This window comes from Oncorhynchus keta, chromosome 13, assembly GCF_023373465.1.
Source record: "Oncorhynchus keta strain PuntledgeMale-10-30-2019 chromosome 13, Oket_V2, whole genome shotgun sequence".
Classification (NCBI taxonomy): Eukaryota; Metazoa; Chordata; class Actinopteri; order Salmoniformes; family Salmonidae; genus Oncorhynchus; species Oncorhynchus keta.
Window position 1 is genome coordinate 46,108,894 of NC_068433.1, and position 23,450 is coordinate 46,132,343.

General features: G+C 43.5%; 1 protein-coding gene and 1 long non-coding RNA gene across 4 annotated transcripts in view; one reads left to right on the forward strand and one right to left on the reverse strand.

Moving 5' to 3' along the window:
- The window catches only part of LOC118392423 (muskelin), a 43,605-nt gene extending 32,299 nt beyond the window's left edge, over positions 1-11,306 (reverse strand). For all 3 annotated transcript variants that reach the window (XM_035784405.2, XM_052460304.1, XM_052460303.1), the window contains exon 1: positions 11,172-11,306. In XM_035784405.2, the coding sequence (XP_035640298.2) occupies positions 11,172-11,251 (80 nt within the window). In that variant the 5' untranslated portion in view covers positions 11,252-11,306. The remainder of the gene's footprint in view (positions 1-11,171) is intronic.
- Positions 11,307-12,995: 1,689 nt separating this feature from the next.
- LOC127906816 (uncharacterized) lies at positions 12,996-16,999 on the forward strand. Its single transcript, XR_008062926.1, has 2 exons — positions 12,996-13,294; positions 15,855-16,999. It is a non-coding gene; the product is annotated as an uncharacterized LOC127906816 (long non-coding RNA).
- The last annotated feature ends 6,451 nt before the right edge of the window (positions 17,000-23,450 follow it).

Sequence of the window (23,450 nt, forward strand, 5' to 3'; positions counted from 1 at the left end):
ACCTCCCCACGTCTACCTTTGACTCATTCCTCTCTGCCTCCTTCTTTCCACTCCTCTCCTCTTTTGACCTCACCCTCTCACCTTCCCCCTACTCACAAGGCAGGCAATACGCTTGACCTCATCTTTACTAGATGCTGTTCTTCCACTAACCTCATTGCAACTCCCTCCAAGTCTCCGACCACTACCTTGTATCCTTTTCCCTCTCGCTCTCATCCAACACTTCCCACACTGCCCCTACTCGGATGGTATCGCGCCGTCCCAACCTTCGCTCTCTCTCCCCCGCTACTCTCTCCTCTTCCATCCTATCATCTCTTCCCTCTGCTCAAACTTTCTCCAACCTATCTCCTGATTCTGCCTCCTCAACCCTCCTCTCCTCCCTTACTGCATCCTTTGACTCCCTATGTCCCCTATCCTCCAGGCCGGCTCGGTCCTCCCCTCCCGCTCCGTGGCTCGACGACTCCTTGCGAGCTCACAGAACAGGGCTCCGGGCAGCCGAGCGGAAATGGAGGAAAACTCGCCTCCTGCGGACCTGGCATCCTTTCACTCCCTCCTCTCTACATTTTCCTCCTCTGTCTCTGCTGCTAAAGCCACTTTCTACCATTCTAAATTCCAAGCATCTGCCTCTAACCCTAGGAAGCTCTTTGCCACCTTCTCCTCCTCCTGAATCCTCCCCCTCCTCCTCCCTCTCTGCAGATGACTTCGTCAACCATTTTGAAAAGAAGGTCGACGACATCCGATCCTCGTTTGCTAAGTCAAACGACACCGCTGGTTCTGCTCACACTGCCCTACCCTATGCTCTGACCTCTTTCTCCCCTCTCTCTCCAGATGAAATCTCGCGTCTTGTGACGGCCGGCCGCCCAACAACCTGCCCGCTTGACCCTATCCCCTCCTCTCTTCTCCAGACCATCTCCGGAGACCTTCTCCCTTACCTCACCTCGCTCATCAACTCATCCCTGACCGCTGGCTACGTCCCTCCCGTCTTCAAGAGAGCGAGAGTTGCACCCCTTCTGAAAAAACCTACACTCGATCCCTCCGATGTCAACAACTACAGACCAGTATCCCTTCTCTCTTTTCTCTCCAAAACTCTTGAGCGTGCCGTCCTTGGCCAGCTCTACCGCTATCTCTCTCAGAATGACCTTCTTGATCCAAATCAGTCAGGTTTCAAGACTAGTCATTCAACTGAGACTGCTCTTCTCTGTATCACGGAGGCGCTCCGCACCGCTAAAGCTAACTCTCTCTCCTCTGCTCTCATCCTTCTAGACCTATCGGCTGCCTTCGATACTGTGAACCATCAGATCCTCCTCTCCACCCTCTCCGAGTTGGGCATCTCCGGCGCGGCCCACGCTTGGTTGCGTCCTACCTGACAGGTCGCTCCTACCAGGTGGCGTGGCGAGAATCTGTCTCCTCACCACGCGCTCTCACCACTGGTGTCCCCCAGGGCTCTGTTCTAGGCCCTCTCTTATTCTCGCTATACACCAAGTCACTTGGCTCTGTCATAACCTCACATGGTCTCTCCTATCATTGCTATGCAGACGACACACAATTAATCTTCTCCTTTCCCCCTTCTGATGACCAGGTGGCGAATCGCATCTCTGCATGTCTGGCAGACATATCAGTGTGGATGACGGATCACCACCTCAAGCTGAACCTCAGCAAGACGGAGCTCCTCTTCCTCCCGGGGAAGGACTGCCCGTTCCATGATCTCGCCATCACGGTTGACAACTCCATTGTGTCCTCCTCCCAGAGCGCTAAGAACCTTGGCGTGATCCTGGACAACACCCTGACGTTCTCAACTAACATCAAGGCGGTGTCCCGTTCCTGTAGGTTCATGCTCTACAACATCCGCAGAGTACGACCCTGCCTCACACAGGAAGCGGCGCAGGTCCTAATCCAGGCACTTGTCATCTCCCGTCTTGATTACTGCAACTCGCTGTTGGCTGGGCTCCCTGCCTGTGCCATTAAACCCTACAACTCATCCAGAACGCCGCAGCCCGTCTGGTGTTCAACCTTCCCAAGTTCTCTCACGTCACCCCGCTCCTCCGCTCTCTCCACTGGCTTCCAGTTGAAGCTCGCATCCGCTACAAGACCATGGTGCTTGCCTACGGAGCTGCGGGGGAACGGCACCTCAGTACCTCCAGGCTCTGATCAGGCCCTACACCCAAACAAGGGCACTGCGTTCATCCACCTCTGGCCTGCTCGCCTCCCTACCACTGAGGAAGTACAGTTCCCGCTCAGCCCAGTCAAAACTGTTCGCTGCTCTGGCCCCCAATGGTGGAACAAACTCCCTCACGACGCCAGGACAGCGGAGTCAATCACCACCTTCCGGAGACACCTGAAACCCCACCTCTTCAAGGAATACCTAGGATAGGGTAAGTAAGGGTAAGTAATCCTTCTCACCCCCCCCAAAAAGATTTAGATGCAAGTGGCTGTTCCACTGGATGTCATAAGGTGTATGCACCAATTTGTAAGTCGCTCTGGATAAGAGCGTCTGCTAAATGACTTAAATGTAAAATGTAATGTAAATGTCAACAAAACTAAGGAGATGATTGTGGACTTCAGGAAACAGCAGAGGGAAGACCCCCCTATCCACATCGATGGATCAGTAGTGGAGAGGGTAGCAAGTTTTAAGTTCCTCGGCATACACATCACAGACAAACTGAATTGGTCCACTCACACTGACAGCGTCGTGAAGAAGGCGCAGCAGCGCCTCTTCAACCTCAGGAGGCTGAAGAAATTCGGCTTGTCACCAAAAGCACTCACAAACTTCTACAGATGCACAATCGAGAGCATCCTGGCGGGCTGTGCCTGGTACGGCAACTGCTCCGCCCTCAACCGTAAGGCTCTCCAGAGGGTAGTGAGGTCTGCACAACGCATCACCGGGGGCAAACTACCTGCCCTCCAGGACACCTACACCACCCGATGTTACAGGAAGGCCATAAAGATCATCAAGGACATCAACCACCCGAACCACTGCCTGTTCACCCCGCTATCATCCAGAAGGCGAGGCCAGTACAGGTGCATCAAAGCTGGGACCGAGAGACTGAAAAACAGCTTCTATCTCAAGGCCATCAGACTGTTAAAAAGCCACCACTAACATTGAGTGGCTGCTGCCAACACACTGTCATTGACACTGACCCAACTCCAGCCACTTTTATAATGGGAATTGATGGGAAATGATGTAAATATATCACTAGCCACTTTAAACAATCCTACCTTATATAATGTTACTTACCCTACATTATTCATCTCATATGCATACGTATATACTGTACTCTACATCATCGACTGCATCCTTATGTAATACATGTATCACTAGCCACTTTAACTATGCCACTTTGTTTACTTTGTCTACATACTCATCTCATATGTATGTATATACGGTACTCGATACCATCTACTGTATGCTGCTCTGTACCATCACTCATTCATATATCCTTATGTACATATTCCTTATCCCCTTACACTGTGTATAAGACAGTAGTTTTGGAATTGTTAGTTAGATTACTTGTTGGTTATCACTGCATTGTCGGAACTAGAAGCACAAGCATTTCGCTACACTCGCATTAACATCTGCTAACCATGTGTAGGTGACAAATAAAATTTGATTTGATTTGATATCAGTTTGCAAACAATGTAGAAAAATAAGTTAATAAAACCGCATACTTAAGGCAGCTCCAAAATGCAGGTGTTCATCCTAGTTCAGTGCTTTCTGTGGTGGTGGGGCAAGCCAGCAGAAAATATGGAGTGTTGCACCGTGATTGGCTCAGTGTTCTGTCACTCATGGGGACACTACGTCACCGCCAAGTCTAAGAGTAGAGCCAGAAAATTCAAGCCCCCTGGGTGCTGCCATGGAGTTAAATTTGAAGTGCCCATCCAAGAAGGCTCAAGGTCATTGGCCACAGATAAAATAACATCAAACCAAATCTTATCTACAGTAGCTTTGACTGGACTGATTATGTCAACATCATACTTTCAAAATGTTAGCTGACAATCATCATCATGAATCAAGTTGTCAATCTACTGGCAATCCTTTTTAATCCTTGTCATATGAAGAGAAATAATGAAGAGAAATTAAAGGTAAAACGTATCGGTGCTCCTCGGCTATTGGACATAAACATTACACAAGAAGTTGGAAATCTCAAATTCAACAATGAATGGTTTAGAAGGAATCAGTGGCTAACTGCTAGAGGTCGACCGATTATGATTTTTCACCGCCGATACCGATTATTGGAGGACCAAAAAAGTCGATACCGATTAATTGGGCTGTTTTTTAAAATGTTATTTGTAATAATGACAATTACAACAATAATGAATGAACACTTATTTTAACTTAATATAATACATCACTAAAATCAATTTAGCCTCAAATAAATAATGAAACATGTTCAATTTGTTTTAAATAATGAAAAAACAAAGTGTTGGAGAAGAAAGTAAAAGTGCAATATATGCCATTGTAAGAAAGCTAACGTTTCAGTTCCTTGCTCAGAACATGAGAACATATGGTGGTTCCTTTTAACATGAGTCTTCAATATTCCCAGGTAAGAAGTTTTAGGTTGTAGTTATTAAGGACTATTTCCCTCTATACCATTTGTATTTCATTAACCTTTGACTATTGGATGTTCTTATAGGCACTTTAGTATTGCCAGTGTAACAGTATAGCTTCCGTCCCTCTCCTCGCTCCTCCCTGGGCTGGAACCAGGAACACAACGACAACAGCCACCCTCAAAGCAGCGTTACCCATGCAGAGCAAGGGGAACAACCACTCCAAGGCTCAGAACGAGTGACGTTTGAAACACTATTAGTGCGCACCCCGCTAACCATTTAACTTCGGTTACACCAGCCTCATCTCAGGAGTTGATAGGCTTGAAGTCATAAACAGTGCAATGCTTGACGCACAACGAAGAGCTGCTGGCAAAACACACGAAAGTGCTGTTTGAATGAATGCTTACAAGCCTGCTGCTGCCTACCACCGCTCAGTCAGATACTTGTATGCTCAGTCAGATTATATGCAACGCAGGACACGCTGAATAAACTAGTAATATCATCAACCATATGTAGTTAACTAGTGATTATGATTGATTGATTGATTGTTTTTTATAAGATAAGTTTAATGCTAGCTAGCAACTTGGCTTACTGCATTCGCGTAACAGGCAGTCTACTTGTGGAGTGCAACGAGAGGCAGGTGGTTATAGCATTGGACTAGTTTACTGTAAGGTTGCAAGGTTGGATCCCCCGAGCGGACAAGGTGAAAATATGTCGTTCTGCCCCTGAACGAAGCAGTTAACCCACCGTTCCTAGGCTGTCATTGAAAATAAGAATGTGTTCTTAACTGACTTGCCTAGTTAAATAAAGGTGTTAAAAAACACACAAAAAAACATTTTTTATCGGCCAAATCGGTGTCCAAAAATAACGATTTCAGATTGTTATGAAAACCGGCCATTCCGATTAATCGGTCGACCTCTACTAACTGCAAGCCTTGCAAAGCAATCAATATCCTGCTATTCAGTGGAGTGGCAGTGGGCCCCAAGTCCAAGATTAAGGGTCTCTTTACCTAGTTTAAAATTATAAACATTCAACATTGGCCATGCTGTTAATGAAACATGATTTATGCTGCGCCCAAAACAACTGTTAACCCAGAACTGCAAAATCTGACTTCAGTGAGTTCAAGACAACTGGAAAAACGAGCGACGACTGGGAAGAAACGTTTTGAACTTTCATCCAACTCGGAATTGTGAAATTCGGAACTCGGGCCTCTTTCTAGAGCGACGACTTGAAGATCACTGACGTCGTCATGATTCACAACTCCCCCAGAGTTCCCAGTTGTCTTGAAAGCACCAAAAATCCAGAGAATGCCAGACTCAATGACAAAATTTGCCCAAAAGGACCGCCAAGCCACCTTTCTGTTCAAGTGAGCAAGGCACAACAAGATGAGTCCAAAAATGTATTGTATGCTGCTACATGAATGATGTAATATGCCAGGAAGATATGTATACTGTGGATAAGAAAGTAATACTAAGTGTATGTTGTGTTAGCAGCCCATGTGCCTCACCCTAATAATTTGGTCCATTTCCACCTCATAACTTAGCTTACTGTTCTGACTTGGTGGTGCACATGTAGCCTATAGCATGTTTCACAGAAATGTCATCATATCTTGTAAGAGCTTTCATTGTCTGCTTATATGCCCCCTTTATTTATCCTACGGGTGACTTGGTATACAGAGAGAATACTGAATTCTGTCTGAGCAAATGCTGAGCAAAGTGCTGAGCAAATAGTTATATTGACTATGTTCGGCTTGTCACCAAAAGCACTCACAAACTTCTACAGATGCACAATCGAGAGCATCCTGGCGGGCTGTATCACCGCCTGGTGCGGCGGCTGCTCCGCCCTCGACCGTAGGGCTCTCCAGAGGGTGGTGAGGTCTGCACGGCGCATCACCGGGGGCAAACTACCTGCCCTCCAGGACACCTACACCACCCGATGTTACAGGAAGGCCATAAAGATCATTAAGGACAACAACCACCCGAGCCACTGCCTGTTCACCCCGCTATCATCCAGAAGGCGAGGTCAGTACAGGTGCATCAAAGCTGGGACCGAGAGACTGAAAAACAGCTTCTATCTCAAGGCCATCAGACTGTTAAACAGCCACCACTAACATTGAGTGGCTGCCGCCAACACACTGACACTGACTCAACTCCAGCCACTTTAATAATGGGAATTGATGGGAAATGATGTAAATATATCACTAGCCACTTTAAACAATGCTACCTTATATAATGTTACTTACCCTACATTATTCATCTCATATGCATACGTATATACTGTACTCTATATCATCAACTGCATCCTTATGTAATACATGTATCACTAGCCACTTTAACTATGCCACTTTGTTTACATACTCATCTCATGTGTATATACTGTACTCGATACCATCTACTGTATCTTGCCTATGCTGCTCTGTACCATTACTCATTCATATATCCTGATGTACATATTCTTTATCACCTTACACTGTGTATAAGACAGTAGTTTTGGAATTGTTAGTTAGATTACTTGTTGGTTATTACTGCATTGTCGGAACTAGAAGCACAAGCATTTCTCTACACTCGCATTAACATCTGCTAACCATGTGTATGTGACAAATAACATTTGATTTGATTACGTCTGTCCTAGCTCGCTCATTAATGTCTTAACAGAAATTACGGATTGCCTCTTATCCGCTTGTCGTGCAAACTATGGCATAAGGGGACATGTCAGTTGTCAGTAGAAAACACATTTGTTTCAGCAAGTCAGCCATATGAGCTGTTTTTTTTTAAAGGGCAGTAAATGAGGCTGAATGAACTGTTTCGCTGCCAGACAAGCCTCCACTGATAGCCAGATGTAGCAGTGGTAAGGTGTTGGGACTGCTGTTGGAACTGCTTTATGTAGGTCCTAACAGTTTGTGGACACTGTCACCGTTAAAATTAATGTATTGTTTAGTGTTGCGTCTTTGCTGGCATGCATCCCCCCCACCACCAAGATTTACATGCTAAAACCGCCACTGATATAGCATCTCTTGCCATTGTGGCCTTAACCAAGGCACTTGCATCTTGAGCTGGCCTGAATGGCCACGTACTCTTATAATCTCCAACTGGCACAGCCAGGTGAGGACTGACTGCCCCTCAGAGCCCGGATCCTCCCTAGGTTTCTTCCTAGGTTTGGCCTTTGGGGTTTTTAGGCTGGGTTTCTATAAAAACACTTTGTGACATCTGCTGATGTAGAAAGGCCTTTTTAAATAAATTGTATTTAATTTGATTGGTTGAGTTACCCCCAAAACTAAAATAAACTGCACATAGACGATATTAGGCTCATGTATAAAACATGAATAATAGCCAGTGTGTCTGTGGTTACCTTACATTTCTATGTAGTACAGAGACCAATGATCAGGGTTCAGCGGTATCCAGATTTCCATACCATGACTGTGCCATTCCGGGATAGACTGTATTACAGTAGTGCACACAAGTTATGATTTAATTTTACAAAAACATAAAAAACGCCCCAAAGAAAGTACTTGTTAGCAATCTGGTAAGTACAAAGTTCTCATAGCGGATGCTAGGTAAATGCTAACGAGCACATGCAAATATTTACTACTTGGACAGACAACTCAGCTCAAAGTTATGCAAGAATCTTAAAACGCAGTTTGCAGCATGCGCAAAACAAATATTAGGCAGCAGGGGATTCTCTGCTGCTGCTACCAAGAAGCTTGATCTTGCAAGCTTAGTTAACATGAGCTATTTAGCAATATTCACAAGTTATGTAGCAAAACCCAGCTGAAGAGAATTTATTTGGTATATCTTAAATAGTTCACTTAAAACTTATTTGGGATAGGGGGCAGCATTTTCACTTTTGGATGAATAACGTGCCCAGAGTGAAATGCCTCCTACTCAGTCCAAGATGCTAATATATGCATATTATTATTAGTATTGGATAGAAAACACTCTGAAGTTTCTAAAACTGTTTGAATGATGTCTGAGTATAACAGAACTCATATGGCAGGCAAAAAACCTGAGAAAAAATCCAAACAGGAAGTGGGAAATCTGAGGTTTGTAGTTTTTGAACTCACCCTTTGGACACAGTGGGACAGATGTCAAAGGTTCTTTGAAGTGGTCTGCCTACAGCCTCGTTCTCAGTACGCGCTGTCACGAGAGGCTAGCTGTCGTTCCATTGCTTTTCAACAGACAATGGAATTCTCCGGTTGGAACATTATTGAACTTTTATGGTAAAAACATCCTAAAATTGATTCTACACTTAGTTTGACAAGTTTCTTCGACCTGTAATATAACTTTTTGAACATTTCGTCCGAAGATAAATGAAGCTATTGGACATAAATGGACATAAATGATTGACATTATCGAACAAAACAAGCATTAATTGTGGAACTGCGATTCCTGGGAGTGCATTCTGATGAAGATCATCAAAGGTAAGTGAATGTTTCTAATGCTATTTATGAATAATGTTGACTACCCAACATGGCGGATATTTCTTCTTTCTGGTTTCTGGTTTGGCCCTGAGCGCCATTCTCAGATTATGCTTTTTCTGTAATGTTTAAAAAAAAAATCTGACACAGCAGTTGCATTAAGGAGAAGTGTATCTATATTTCCATGTCTAAAAATTGTATTTTCATCGACATTTATAATGAGTATTTCTGTGAATTCATGTGGCTCTCTGCAATATCACGGCATGTTTTGGAACAACTGAACGTAACACGCCAATGTAAAATAAGATTTTGGGATATAAATATGAACTTTACTGAACAAAACATACATGCATTGTGTAACATGAAGTCCTATGAGTGTCATCTGATGAAGATCATCAAAAGGTTAGTGATTAATTATATCTCTATTTGTGCTTTTTGTGACACCTCTCTTTGGCTGGAAAAATGGCTGGGTTTTTCTGTGAGTTGGTGGTGACCTAACAATCGTTTGTGGAGCTTTCGCTGTAAAAGCATTTTTGAAATAAGACACTGTGGCTGGATTAACGAGAATTTTAGCTATAAAATGGTGCCTAATACTTGTATGTTTGAGAAATTTTATTTCTGTTGATTTGTATTTGGCACCCTGCAATTTCATTGGCTGTTGGCGATGGGTTCCGCTAGCAGAACAGGTTAATAGTTATAAGATATATAGCTGGAAAACATTAGTAGTGAATTTCATACAAGTGTAACTTGATCACCACACTTAAGTTGCGCTGCAGGAGTGACTCACCATGCAAAGCTCCTATTTTGCTGTTGTGCTTCTTTAAAAACAAAAACACACGTGTGCCTCAAACCACTGTTTTGCGAAACTAGTACTGGTAAGCTTTATAATTAAAAATGATCTAACATGTGAAATAATGAATGCGATCTGCATTATCCATTGCTAGGGCTGGGCGGTTTACCGGTATTGATGCACGGACCGGTTTTGACTTCACCTTCTATAACGGTATTTGAATGTTTTTGTTTGTTAAGCAGTGTGTAACGTCCATTTTTATAGTTTACTTCGCTACTTGAGTCATCTTTCACCACTGTCACTCTCCATCCACTTTCCACACAGACCAACATTTGCTGTCCCTTGACCACGAGACACTTGCGTTCAGTCTGCATGGTCCATGCAGCATATACAACAATGTTGATGACAACGATGCAGTTGTCACTTTGCTTCTTAATATAAATCTACTATCATTTTGTAATTACACTATTAGCTTGTGTTTCTTACATCTGAAAACTAAATGGACTGTGACCTGAATGGCATTCCTAATTTGTTTTCCGGCATTGGCCTGAGCAAATTAGGCCTACTGATGATGACCTCTCACATCATCATCAAACATGGAATGGTATTGTGACAGAGGCAGTGGTACTACTGTCTTCAAGGCTGCAATTACAAAGGCAGACGAAATCAGTTCTTTCTTCACTAATGGGTCTTTTGACCAATCAGATCAGCTTTGAAAAATATTTATGGGTAAGGACAAAATACCCATTAATGGTGTAAACGCAGCCCAAGACACATTTTCAGCCTGTTCCAAGCTAATTCGTGCTGAAAAATGCAATTGCACGCGTTAAAAGAGCGGGATAATAAGTTCCATAAATAGCTGACTGTACAGACATTTCCTATGGTGTAAGGTTACCCAAGCAATGCCATAGAGACATACTAACGTTAGCTAGTTCTCCCTTTGCACGAACGGGTACAGAACAGTCAGACTAAACATGCCTACAAAACGTGTAGGTGAAAAAAGTAGCTATCTAGTATTTTTAGTTAACTATTTAGCTAACATAAAAAGTAATGAGTGGTTTTGGCTACTAACTTAGTGGTGGTGGCATGCTCGTCTAGTTTGCGAGCACGCTAACTTAACTAGCTAGCTTTTTTTGCCAACTCGTTAGTATAGCTGTTAGATAGTTAACAATATCGGCTTTACAGTGCACGACAAAACGTCACACAGTACACAAAAATAATCAATTTAGCTGGCTATGCGTGCATTTTGTTTACTCAAGTAAATCTAACTAGCTAACGTTATCCCCGTTGCCTAACGGTGGAGTAGTTAGCTCGCAGTCAAGCTAGGCCGTGGAGAGACGATTCGATGCACTGTGGCAGTTAATGAGACCTGCAGCCACGAAAACAAATACATACATGTGGTCAACGTATGTGTGCATTACTCACTCTGGTAAATATGTGGAGGAATAAGAGCTCCATTTAAAAACACTGAAGGAGAGGACCCTGTTCTCTGGAACGACCGCCATCTTGTTGCAGAAAATGACAAGCAGCAAAGGCTCGAGTGACAGTTCTTAAAGAGACAATACACTTTAATTCGATTAATGCAAAACTGTTCCAAATATGTATGAGGACATGATAATGATTAGTGACCCTGGAAATGTGCAGGGAACACTTGGACCAAGTTATTTCAACCAGACTGCTTCCATTTGGCTTAGTGTTCGTGTGTGTGTGCGTGTGTGTGTGTGTTATCATCGCAATAGGTTTTTCCTGACACCTATTTTACCTGCAGATATAATATAGTTTAGAAACTATTAGAAACTATTCAGTATAGGCTAGTCTGATATTTGTTGCACGTTGAGACACTGAACAGCTTCAATAGAATTTAGAATATGTTTGAAATACTGTATCTCTCAAAGATATGCAACCGGTATTACCTTACACAAGCAGGACTGATGTTTCCTCCTGTGTTTGGTTTTCCTTATTCAATTTTAACATACGCCCATATCTTTTAGTTCCCATTGTGTTTCCCACCAAACTCCCGATGATGAGGATATCACAGGATAATAGAGTCACTGCTTCATGTTTATGTCATCTTCCCTGATGATCTCAGTTCCAGCCTGAAAGTCACAGGGCACATGAATCCTCATCACCCTTTCCAGTCAGCATGAGATAATAACTGCCCCCCCCTCCCCCTCACACACACACACACACACACACACACACACACACACACACACCTCTCTTTCTCTCTCCGTGACTGTCCAACCTATGGGGCAATTACTGCACTGATTCGATCTTGATTTCTTGTTTCTAGTTTCTGATTATTTGTGTGGTTGTTTGACATTTTTCTGCACTGTTAGGAGCTAGTAAGACAAGCATTTTGCTGCACACGCTATAACATCTGGATAACTGTGTATGCAGAACAGTAAACTATTTAGTGGTTTACTATTAGGCTATTATATTATTGAAACAACAATAATCGTATTATAAATAAAGCCTCATATAATTGTACCTCAATTACTGAAAACAATAAAAGTCATGACTTTCCAGGCAGTCAACCAGGCTTTGATCATCCCATCTCCGTGTCAAATGCACCGGTGAATCATTTCCAAGTGGATTACCAGGAAGCTTCTTGATGTAAGAAATGCAAGACAATGTAATTTCTTCTAAGTGCACGAGCAGCACTTGGCACAGGAACCTCTTAATTAATTTACCATAAATGGGGTGGAGGGGAACTTTTTATTAGTGACTTTTTTTGTCCAAAGCACAGCGGACAAGGGATTATTGAGTGACATTGAGAAGTATATGCTACATTAAATTATGACTCCTTTTGTAAACTATTCTATTTAAATTTCACTTACTCAGTTAAGTATTCGAAATTTGGTAAAATTATAAGCTACATGTTTATCATGATAAAACATATATTAACCTATAGGCCTATCGACCACGAGCTCACTCGACACTGCATTTGCTCCTATAATAGCAATAAATGCACCTGCTCATCTCATTCCTGAGTCATGGTCATGTTGATGTTATACCCTACACATGAGCTCATATGTGCGGGAAATAACTCACTATGTGAATCTTTTGGAGACTTATACAATTATGTAGGCTATCTTATATTATATGGGCCAGAACTTGGACGCTGTAGTCTTTATTATGCGATTAATTGCTCATTGCTGTTTACCGAGCGCAGTGGACTTCCCCCTGCCAAATAGTGACTGCGCATGGACTGGATCACGTGGGAGGTCCCTTTAAGTTTCCATTGAAAGGCTTGGCCATGTCACATGATGGACATGATATAATGAAATAGCAGGAAAACAGAGACCGAGTGTACCCTGAGCTGATAAAAAAAAAATCTACGCACTCATCTGCAATAGCACCATCGCAATTGCCTCGGAGCAACTGGGGACCAAGTCGGGGACAGGGGCGGTCCAGAATACGTCCCCATCGGACGGGACATGTCTGTCGATTCGCGATTGTACCTGCAGCTATTAAGCACTTTTTGAAGGGAAAGTGCGTGTTTATTCCATCCATCGATCTGGGAGCGGAATTGGTGCTCATCTCACGTGAGTGAACTTATTTATATAATGTCCCAGATGGTTGATACGCAGCTGGGTAGAGGCACTGTTTCTCTATGCTCTTCTCAGCTGTCATTCCTGCGCGTTACCGCAGGTGCTTTCCGCGTGTTATTTTGGCTTTCTCGTGTTGATACAGCGGAGGAATCGCATTGTGTTCTGTGTTTTCTGTAAGTGCGTGATACGAAAATTCGCCCCTGCTTTTGTGGCTGAGCAGATTTAAAAAAATAAATAAAAAATCCAGATTTTTGCTCTCTATAGCTTTGCCAATGTCCGCATTCCAGTTTGTGTTGCGCATATTGAAGTTTAAGTAAGCTCGACAACTGGGTCTTTGCTTTCTACACATATTTGATAGCCTATTGAATGTGTGTTGTTTAAAAAATAATGCCTATGGGTCGTCCATCTCACCCATATCTCGAAGGATGGCACCGCAACAACACACAGACCGCTGTCTGGTCCAAGGCTAGAAAATACGAGCAATAAAATGTTTTGTTTAAACTAAAATTGAAGTCGCCACTATAGTCTGATTTTGCGTTGTCGAGACAGGTTATTTGGAGCTTCGAGAGGGCGGCATTTGTATGAGGACGCACTTCCATAACTTGTGATGTTCAGATCTCCAATCGTCATCATTACGCAACATAAACAGAACATAACTACTCATCTTTATGAATTATAGCCTGTTGTGATGTAAAATATTGAGTAGCAAAATCATTCATAACCTGGTTAAAGTTTCTCTGTGAAATAATTGTAAAGTTCTAGAATTAACCACATACTGGGCTATAGCATTGTGATTGGAGTAGCCTTTATATGTCCGATGCATGGAGAACTTTCCACTGTCAAATCGGAAACTGCGTAGCTGTAGGACCGTACGCCTTTGATACAGCCTATACCCCCCCTCCCTGTTAGCCTACAGGTGGGGCCAAATCCTTTATCAACATGTTCTACAGTCCCTCTGTCGGACAGGGACGGGATGTTAAGGAAATGTGGCAATAACATTCGACGTCACTGCCTTGTACAGTATGTCGGAGTAGTGTCAGGCGTTCAAAACAGGTAGGAACTCGAAAATCTCCGACTTCAAGTGTGTTCATGATATCTGTGAACTCGAGAAAAAAAAAGGAAGAGAAAATCTCTGGAAGGGAAAATCGTTTTGAAAGTTCGTCCAATTTAGAATTCCAAGTCAGAATCTCGGACATATTTCTTGACCTCGGATTTACAAACCTGAATATTTTTTATTTTATTTCATTGAACCTTTATTTAACTAGGCATATATATATATATATATATATATATATATATGCGGGAGTGCCTTTTGCCTTTTGCCATACTCCCAAGTACTTGTATGAGGTGACTACCTCAAGCTCTAAACCCTCAGAGGTAGTAATCACACTTGTGGGGAGAGGGGCATTCTTCTTACCAAACCACATGACCTTTGTTTTGGAGGTGTTCAGAACAAGGTTAAGGGTAGAGGAAGCTTGTTGGACACTAAGAAAGCTTTGTTGTAGAGCATTTAAAACAAAATCCGGGGAGGGGCCAGCTATAAAACTGTATATCACCTGCATATAAATGGTTGAGAGAGCTTCCTACTGCCTGAGCTATGTTATTCGTGTAAATTGAGAAGAGCGTGGGCCTAGGATTGAGCCTTGGGGTACTCGCTTGGTGACAGGCAGTGGCTGAGACAGCAGATTTTCTGGCTTTATACACTGCACTCTTTGAGAGAGGTAGTTAGCAAACCAGGCCAAAGACTCCTCAGAGACACCAATACTCCTTAGCCGTCCCACAAGAATGGAATGGTCTACTGTATCAAAAGCTTTGACCAAGTCAATAAAAATAGCAGCACAACATTGCTTAGAATCAACGGCAATAGAGACATCATTGAGGACGTTTAAGGTTGCAGTGACACATCCCTATCCTGTGCAGAAACCAGATTGCATACCAGAGAGAATACCATAGACATCAAGAAAGCCAGTCAGTTGATTATTGACACGTTTTTCCAACACTTTTGATAAACAGGGCAAAACTGAAAAAGGCCAATAACAGTTGGGATCAGCATGATCTCTCCCTTTAAATAAAGGACTGCCTTCCAAGCAATGGGAGCCTCCCCAGAAAGGAGAGACATGTTATAAAGGTCGGAGATAGGCTTGGCGATGATAGGGGCAGCAACCTTTAATGAAGAAATGGTCTAAACCATCTGACCCAGATGTTTTTTTGGGGTCAAGTTTCAGGAGGTCCTTTAGCACCACGGATTCAGTGACTGCCTGCAGGGAGAAACTTTGTAGCGGGGCAGGGGGAAAAGAGGGAGAAGCATTGGGGATAGTCGCATTAGAAGGGGTGGGAGATGAGGAAATGTTGGACAGGCAAGGAAGCATGGCTGAGTCAAACAGGAACCCTGACTTAATGATGTGGTGATTAAAGAACTCAGCCATGTGCTTCTTGTCAGTAACAACCACATCATCAACTTTAAGCGACATGGGCAACTGTGAGGAGGAGGGTTTATTCTCCAGGTTTTTAACCGAATATCACTGACACCATAATTTGACATTATTTTTTTCAGAGTTCCCAGTTCTCTTGAATACACAACAAAAAACTTGCAACTGACTGCCTTTGGAACGAGCACAGAGTGCAGGAACGCGTATCTCCATCCCCTTTGCACATATGTGACAAGACCTAGACAGACCAATGGCCAATTGATAGATTGTAACATTGCCCAGGCCAACTACATTTTATCATTGTTTTTGAGTGTGTATAAGAAAAGAGCATATCAGTCCAGTCTAAATCTCTATCCATTCCATTTATCCACAAAAACTAGCCTAAGAGCCGAAACACAGGTGGCATGAACTCTCCTCCTGTCACAGCAGAGCAGGCTGACTTCCCTCTGGACAGTATAAGAAAATATGCTTTCCTAGAGATGGGACTCTTTAACCCAGCACTATTAGGAAACACAGCCATAGCTGCAGGAAGTAGGGGTGCTGAGGGTGCTGCAGAGCCCTCCTAAAAATTCAGAATTAAAAATAGAAGAAGAATTAAAAAATAAAATAAAAATAGCACAGCACCCTCAAACTACTTCCCGTGGCTATGAACACAGCTATGAAAATGCTCTCATGTCCTGTCCTGTCAGCAAAACTAGTAAGATAGTAATGTACACATAGTTACATGCCTTTTCCCACTACAGTTTGCCATTTTTGCTCACAACTCCATACAGGCTTAAGGCTGTACCTACTGCGGTCCATTGTCCATTTATGACTTTATCTGTTGATTGAGTCATTGCCAGCCTGAATCACTTTACATAAAAAGAGGAACCATTGAAGGACGTGGTAAATTTCACAGGAATCAAGCCCTTTTTCGTGTAACACCTTGGGGTGTGTGCGTGTCTGTGTGCATGTCTGTTTGTGTGTGTCACGCCCTGACCTTAGAGAGCCATTTTATTTCTCTATTTGGTTAGGTCAGGGTGTGATTTGGGGTGGTCATTCTATGTTGTTTGTTTATATGTTTTGGCCGGGTATGGTTCTCAATCAGGGACAGCTGTCTATCGTTGTCTCTGATTGGGAATCATACTTAGGCAGCCATTTTTCCTTTTGGTAGTTGTGGGTAGTTGTCTTCGTTTGTGCATGTAAAGACTTAACGGAGCTTCATGTTAGTTTTTGTTGTATTATTGTTTGTTGGCGACATTTGCAAATAAAGAAAAATGTACACTCACAACGCTGCACCGTGGTCCATTCCATACGACGATCGTGACAGTCGGTTTGTTATTCTAGAGAAATGTTGATGTATTTTCCTCTTTTAATTAATATGTTTCCTTTAATCTTGTGTTGGACCAGCATTTAATTAATTCTGAGGGATTTTGTTTTTGTTCCTCATATCATTGTCAACAAAGTGTCAAATTAGCCTAAATTCTAGACCTCCGCTCAATTTGATAATTCATAATCTAGCTATTGATGTAACGGTTTTCGTCCTCCTCCTCTGAGGAGGAGTAGGAATGATCGGACCAATGCACAGTGTGGTAAGTGTCCATAATATAATTTGAATGAAATATAACTGAACACAGAAAACAAAAGAACAAGATAATAAATGGAAACCGACACAGTCCCGTATGGAGTAAACACTGACAGGGAAAATAATCACTCACAACCAAAATGAGGAAAACAGGCTACCTAAGTATGATTCTCAATCAGAGACAACGGTCAACAGCTGCCTCTGATTGAGAACCATACCAGGCCAAACACAGAAATACAACATAGAAAAAAGAACATAGACTACCCACCCCAACTCACGCCCTGACCAACTTAACACAAAGACATAAAAAAGGAACTAAGGTCAGAACGTGACAATTTAGCAAGTTGAAGAGACTAAATTTCTTGGTGTCACCTTGGATAGTAAACTGGCATGGTTAAAACGTATTGGTTCAATTGTTGTGAAGATGGGGAGAGGTCTTTAATTGATAAAAAGATGCTCTGCTTTTTGACACCACACTCCACAAAGCAAGTCCTGCAGGTTCTAGTTTTATCTTATCTTGATTATTGCACAGTCATATGGTCAGTTGCGGCAAAGAAGGACCTAGAAAAACTGCATCTGACCCAGAACAGAGCAGCACGTCTTGCTCTTCACTGAAATGAGAGGGCTAATATCAATACTATGCATGCCAGTCTCTCTTGGCTAAAAGTAGAGACTGAATGCATCACTTCCTGTTTAAAAAAAAACCCAAAGTGTTAAAAATTCAAAATGGTTTGCATAGTCGACATACACACAGAACTGACACACACACTTACCGTACCAGACTTGCCATCAGGGGTCTTTTCACAGTTCCCAAATCCAGATCAAATTTAAGAAAATGTACAGTATTATAAAGAGCCATGATTGCTTGAAACTCCCTTCCATCTCATATTGCTCAAATGTACAGCAAACCTGGTTTAAAAAAACAGATAAAGCAACACCTCACCACACGCCTCTCCTCTATTTGACCCAGATATTTTATGTGTCTGTACTTTACTGTACTGTACTGTTCCAGCCATTATTATGAGCCGTCCTCCCATCAGCAGCCTCTACTGATATACTGATATGTAGGCTATGTGGGATGTTTAAAATGTATGTAGTTCTGTTCTTGAGCTGTTCTTGTCTATTAATATTCTGTATATGTCATGTTTCATGTTGTATATGGACCCCAGGAAGAGTATTTGCTACTATCACAACAGCTAATGGGGATCCATTGGAATAATCCAAATAAGCAGTTTTCAACAACAAGCAGAAGAAATGTGAATGAAGCATGTTTGAGTTTGAGCAGGGTTGACATTCCAAAGCATTGAGTGAGATTGAGTGTGTCAACATAACTCATGTTATTATAGTTGTTATTAGTGGGGATATTCTAACATCCCATTTCAAAGGAGAGGTTCAGGGATATAAGCAGTTGTTTCCTCTGGAGGGTGCATGACTTTTTTAAATTTGATTTATTTAACTAGGCAAGTCAGTTCAGGGATATGAACTTGCAACCTTTCGGTTACTAGTCCAATGCTCTAACCACTAGGCTACCCTGCCGCCGACTTAGCTAAACTATGCGCTGCACTTCTCTACAGAGGAAGCAGCGAGATTAGTGACATGTTTAAAATGGCTAGAGTGTCACTCAAGTACTGAAGTGTATTTGTGTGTATTTGTGTGTGTTTGTGTGTGTGTGTGTGTGTGTGTGTGTGTGTGTGTGTGTGTGTGTGTGTGTGTGTCTGGTGTAAGTCCATGCTGAAACTGACATCGCAGTCTGCGTCACAGGCCATGTATTAAGTCCAGTGTTGACAGTCTCCCTGTTACAGGCCAAATGGGTCTGTTCTTGTCCATAACAACAAACATACCATTTAATTTAATGATATGTTGTTGTGTTTGTCTTTTAGCCACGGCTGTATTTAAAGTTGAAGCATGCAGACAGCGCCTGTGTCTGTGTAATTTGCAGCAGACTGCAATTTAATTCCTGTCCTCTTTCCCCTCCCTAACTCCATAAGCCATCACGACTGGTGAGTCAACAGTAGCTCAGCAAATGTTACTTGAAAACAGAAAACACTTGGATTGCAGGCTGATTTGAGTACAGAGATCATTGAGGTTGGTGGTTTCACTGTGTGTGGGATGTTGTTGAATTATTGCATTTCCTCAGGCAGGTGTGTTGTACTCAGAGTGTTGGTGTGTGTTTCTAGTTCTACATTTGTCTCTGTATGTATCTGTGTGCCTCTGAGTGGGAGACCAGCTGTTAAAGTTTTATTTCCGCTTGGTGTTTGTGGTTGTGATGAACTACTCGTGTGTGTGTGTGTGTGTGTGTGTGTGTGTGTGTGTGTGTGTGTGTGTGTGTGTGTGTGTGTGTGTGTGTGTGTGTGTGTGTGTGTGTGTGTGTGTGTGTGTGTGTGTGTGTGTGTGTGTGTGTGTGTGTGTGTGTGTGTGTGTGTGTGTACTGCGCGACTGTGTGCTCATGCAAACGAGCATGGGTGCGCTTGTGTTTACATCTCACAGTGTACTAGGAGGAGAAGTGACGCAGGAAGCGGCAGAAGAACAAGAGCTGCAGACATTAGGCTACACTGCTGCAGAGAAACGGGGGGAGAAATGGAGAGAGAAAGAGAGGAAGAAACTAGCTGTATGTGCAGTGCTGCTGAAATACTCCATCATTTGCCTCTGCTCACAAGAAACAGACGTAGACAAGTTTAGTGTGTCTGTTTGAGTGTGAGTCTGTTTGAGTGTGAGTCTGTTTGAGTGTGAGTCTGTTTGAGTGTGAGTCTCTGTTGGAGTGAGTGGAGTGTGCGTCTGTTGGAGTCTGTTGGAGTGAGTGTGTCTGTTGAGTGCTGTTGGAGTGTGCTGGAGTGTTCGTCTGTTGGAGTGTTCGTCTGTTGGAGTGTGTTCGTCTGTTGGAGTGTTCGTCTGTTGAGTGTTGCGTCTGTTGGAGTGTGAAGTCTGTCTGTTGAAGTGTGCGTCTGTTGAAGTGTGCGCCTGTTGAAGTGTGCGCTGTTGAAGTGCGTTGGAGTGTGCGTCTGTTGGAGTGTCGTCTGTTGGAGTGTGCGTCTGTTGGAGTGTTCTGTTGGAGTGTGCGTCTGTTGGAGTGTTCGTCTGTTGGAGTGTTCTGTTGGAGTGTGCGTCTTTTGGAGTGTGCGTCTGTTGAAGTGTGCGTCTGTTGAAGTGTGCGTCTGTTGAAGTGTGCGTCTGTTGAAGTGTGCGCCTGTTGAAGTGTTCGTCTGTTTGAGTGTGCGTCTGTTGGAGTGTGCGTCTGTTGGAGTGTGCGTCTGTTGGAGTGTGCGTCTGTTGAAGTGTGCGTCTGTTGGAGTGTGCGTCTGTTGAGTGTGCGTCTGTTGGAGTGTGCGTCTGTTGGAGTGTGCGTCTGTTGGAGTGTGCGTCTGTTGGAGTGTGCGTCTGTTGGAGTGTGCGTCTGTTGGAGTGTGCGTCTGTTGAAGTGTGCGTCTGTTGGAGTGTGCGTCTGTTGGAGTGTGCGTCTGTTGGAGTGTGCGTCTGTTGAAGTGTGCGCCTGTTGAAGTGTGCGTCTGTGTTTGATAACAAGATGTTAACCGTAACGTGGCATGGCATTTGTGTATCCAGAGCCCTCCCTGTTCCTGCTCTCAGCAAACTCTACTGTTGCCAGAGCTACAACAGCTCAAACACAGTTCTAAGTCTCTCTTGAACACTAATCTAGACTGTTCTGGAATGGAAGGGTTTTAGACCTGAGGTGAGCAGCTGGCTATAGTCTAGATCAGGTTGATTCCAGAGCCGAGCAGTCTGGTGGATGGGTATGCAGTGTCAGTGTGTCTGGGCTGGCAGAGTTGGCACAGGGGTGGCCTGGGGAGGGTATGAAATGAATCCTCATTAGGGTACTGGCAAACGAGCGGAAAACTCCTGCCCACACCTTTATTTAATGAAAAATTAGATGTCTACAAATTGCCTGAAAGAATCTCCCTTATGTAACAACGGTTTTCAACCTTTTTTAAATTTCCATATCAGTTATTTATCATTCTGACAATAACTGCAGTTGCATTCAGGTCTTTGTCAGTGGGTAAATGTTATGTGAAAATGATAAAATAACCCTGGCAAGGCTGTCTAAATGTGTGGGCCCACCAATTAAGCATACTGGAATTTGGATGAGAGGGAGAGGGAGAAAGAGACGGAGAGATGAATAAAGAGAGGTGAAAGAAAGAGCGAGCGAATGAGTGAGAGGGTTGGCTGTGAAGCTGACTGGCAGAGGGGTGGGTTGGGTAGGGTAGGGAGCAGGATGCATTTTCACACAGCAGTCACATGAGCTGTACTTGGCAGCTGCCATTTGCTTTCATTCTGTCCAGCCAGGGAGAACAAGACGTTCTCATTCCGGAACCCATCCCGGACCCTGGCCTGCCATGAGGAAGTGGAGCAGTCGTCAAAAGAGAGAGCGAAAGAAAGCACGGAGCCTCATTCAACCCAGAGTGAGAGTTAGAGGGGAAGTGCAGAATGCTACGGCTAGCTAAGTAGGCCACAGACACAGCGACTGTCACATGAACGCTGCTGCAGCGTTAGCCATTCTCTAGTGTATGTGTTGCCACAGAGTGGAAGAGAGAGTTCATCATTTACTGTACATTAGACCTAATGGGGTTGGCTATATATGGAGAAAGACAGAGTGCTTTAGGTAAAGCAGGGCAGTGACTAGCTACGTCAGAGCTTCCAATATCCCGTGAAAGACAAATATCGACAGTCAAACTTTGGTATTTGATTAAAAAAAAAAAGAAAAGGAAAATTCAGATGTCTTTTTGATGACCCCCATCATGATCACATGACCCTTGGATCTCAATAACCACTACATGAAGTGGAAGTACTATTGTTTCCTTAAAGAGGAAATCCACAGTAGGGGAAACGGTGCCACGGTCCGCACCACAGCCGTTGTTATTGTATTTGTTTTGTTGTCAAAGCAGAGCTGGGAAGCATCATGGTGAAAGGATTCCAGCTTTAAACACTAGTTGATTATCTCTCTAACTCACCTAGTTAAAATACAGAAAGAACCCTGAGAAGAAATCAAATGTTAAGGGATTGTGTCCATTCAGAGAGGAAGAGGCGAAGCAAGAGGCTCCGTTCCCATCCAATTCTGTCTACATGAGAATACAGCGATAGGCAGACCAAAAGGAGTTTCACCCCCTTTTGCCCTCAATTGCACCCCCATTTGCCCCACAATTCGTCGGGGCATGGATTTTAGAAGGTGTCGAAAGCGTTCCACAGGGATTCTGGCCCATGTTGACTCCAGTGCTTCCCACAGTTGTGTCGAGTTGGCTGGATGTCCTTTGGGTGGTGGACCATTCTTGATACACACAGGAAACTGTTGAGCGTGAAAAACCCAGCAGAGTTGCAGTGGCACCTACCACCATACCCCTTTCAAAGGCACTTAAATCTTTTGTCTTGCCCACTCACCCTCTGAATGGCACATATACACAATCCATGTCTCAATTGTCTCAAGGCTTAAAAATACTTCTTTAACCCGTCTCCTCTCCTTCATCTACACTGATTTGAAGTGACATCAGTAAGAGATCATAGCTTTCACCTGGAAAGAGCTGGTGTTCCTGATGTTTTGTACACTCAAATAGTGGATATCGGAGTTGTGTCTGTTGTTCACATGAGTATCTGCCCAAACAATGTGCTAGTCTAGTGCTAGAATGTTCCCACCTGATCTCACCTGCCCCCACCTGCCTTTTTGCCTTTCTGACAACGACTCCCGTTGTTAGGGCAGAGACAAGACTATTTTTGACATTATATAGATTATCTCTGGTCCAGTTCTTATCTGAAGTCACAGGAAATGAGGTCATTCACTCTAGTCTGGTGGTGAAACAGCGTCTGCTGCTCCCTGAGTCCCTGCTCAAATTCTCAGCTATCCCTCACTACCCTGATATTCTCTCACCAATCAACAAGTCACACCACTAGTACTACTACTCACTACTACTGAGTGAGAGAGAGAACAGGAAAGAGACAGAGCGCAAACAAATAAAGCAACAGATCGATGGAAGCCCATTTTGGGGCCCCTGCTGTCAACAGACTTGTATTTGCATTTGGATTTATTCCCTGTTCTGTGAACACCCGTCTCTGAGTACTACTGCTGCTGCTGGGAGATTTGCCCCCAGCCTGTCACCTGTCTTTGTATGACTGGAGGAGGCCTCTCTGTCTCTGTCTCTGTCTCTGTCTCTGTCTC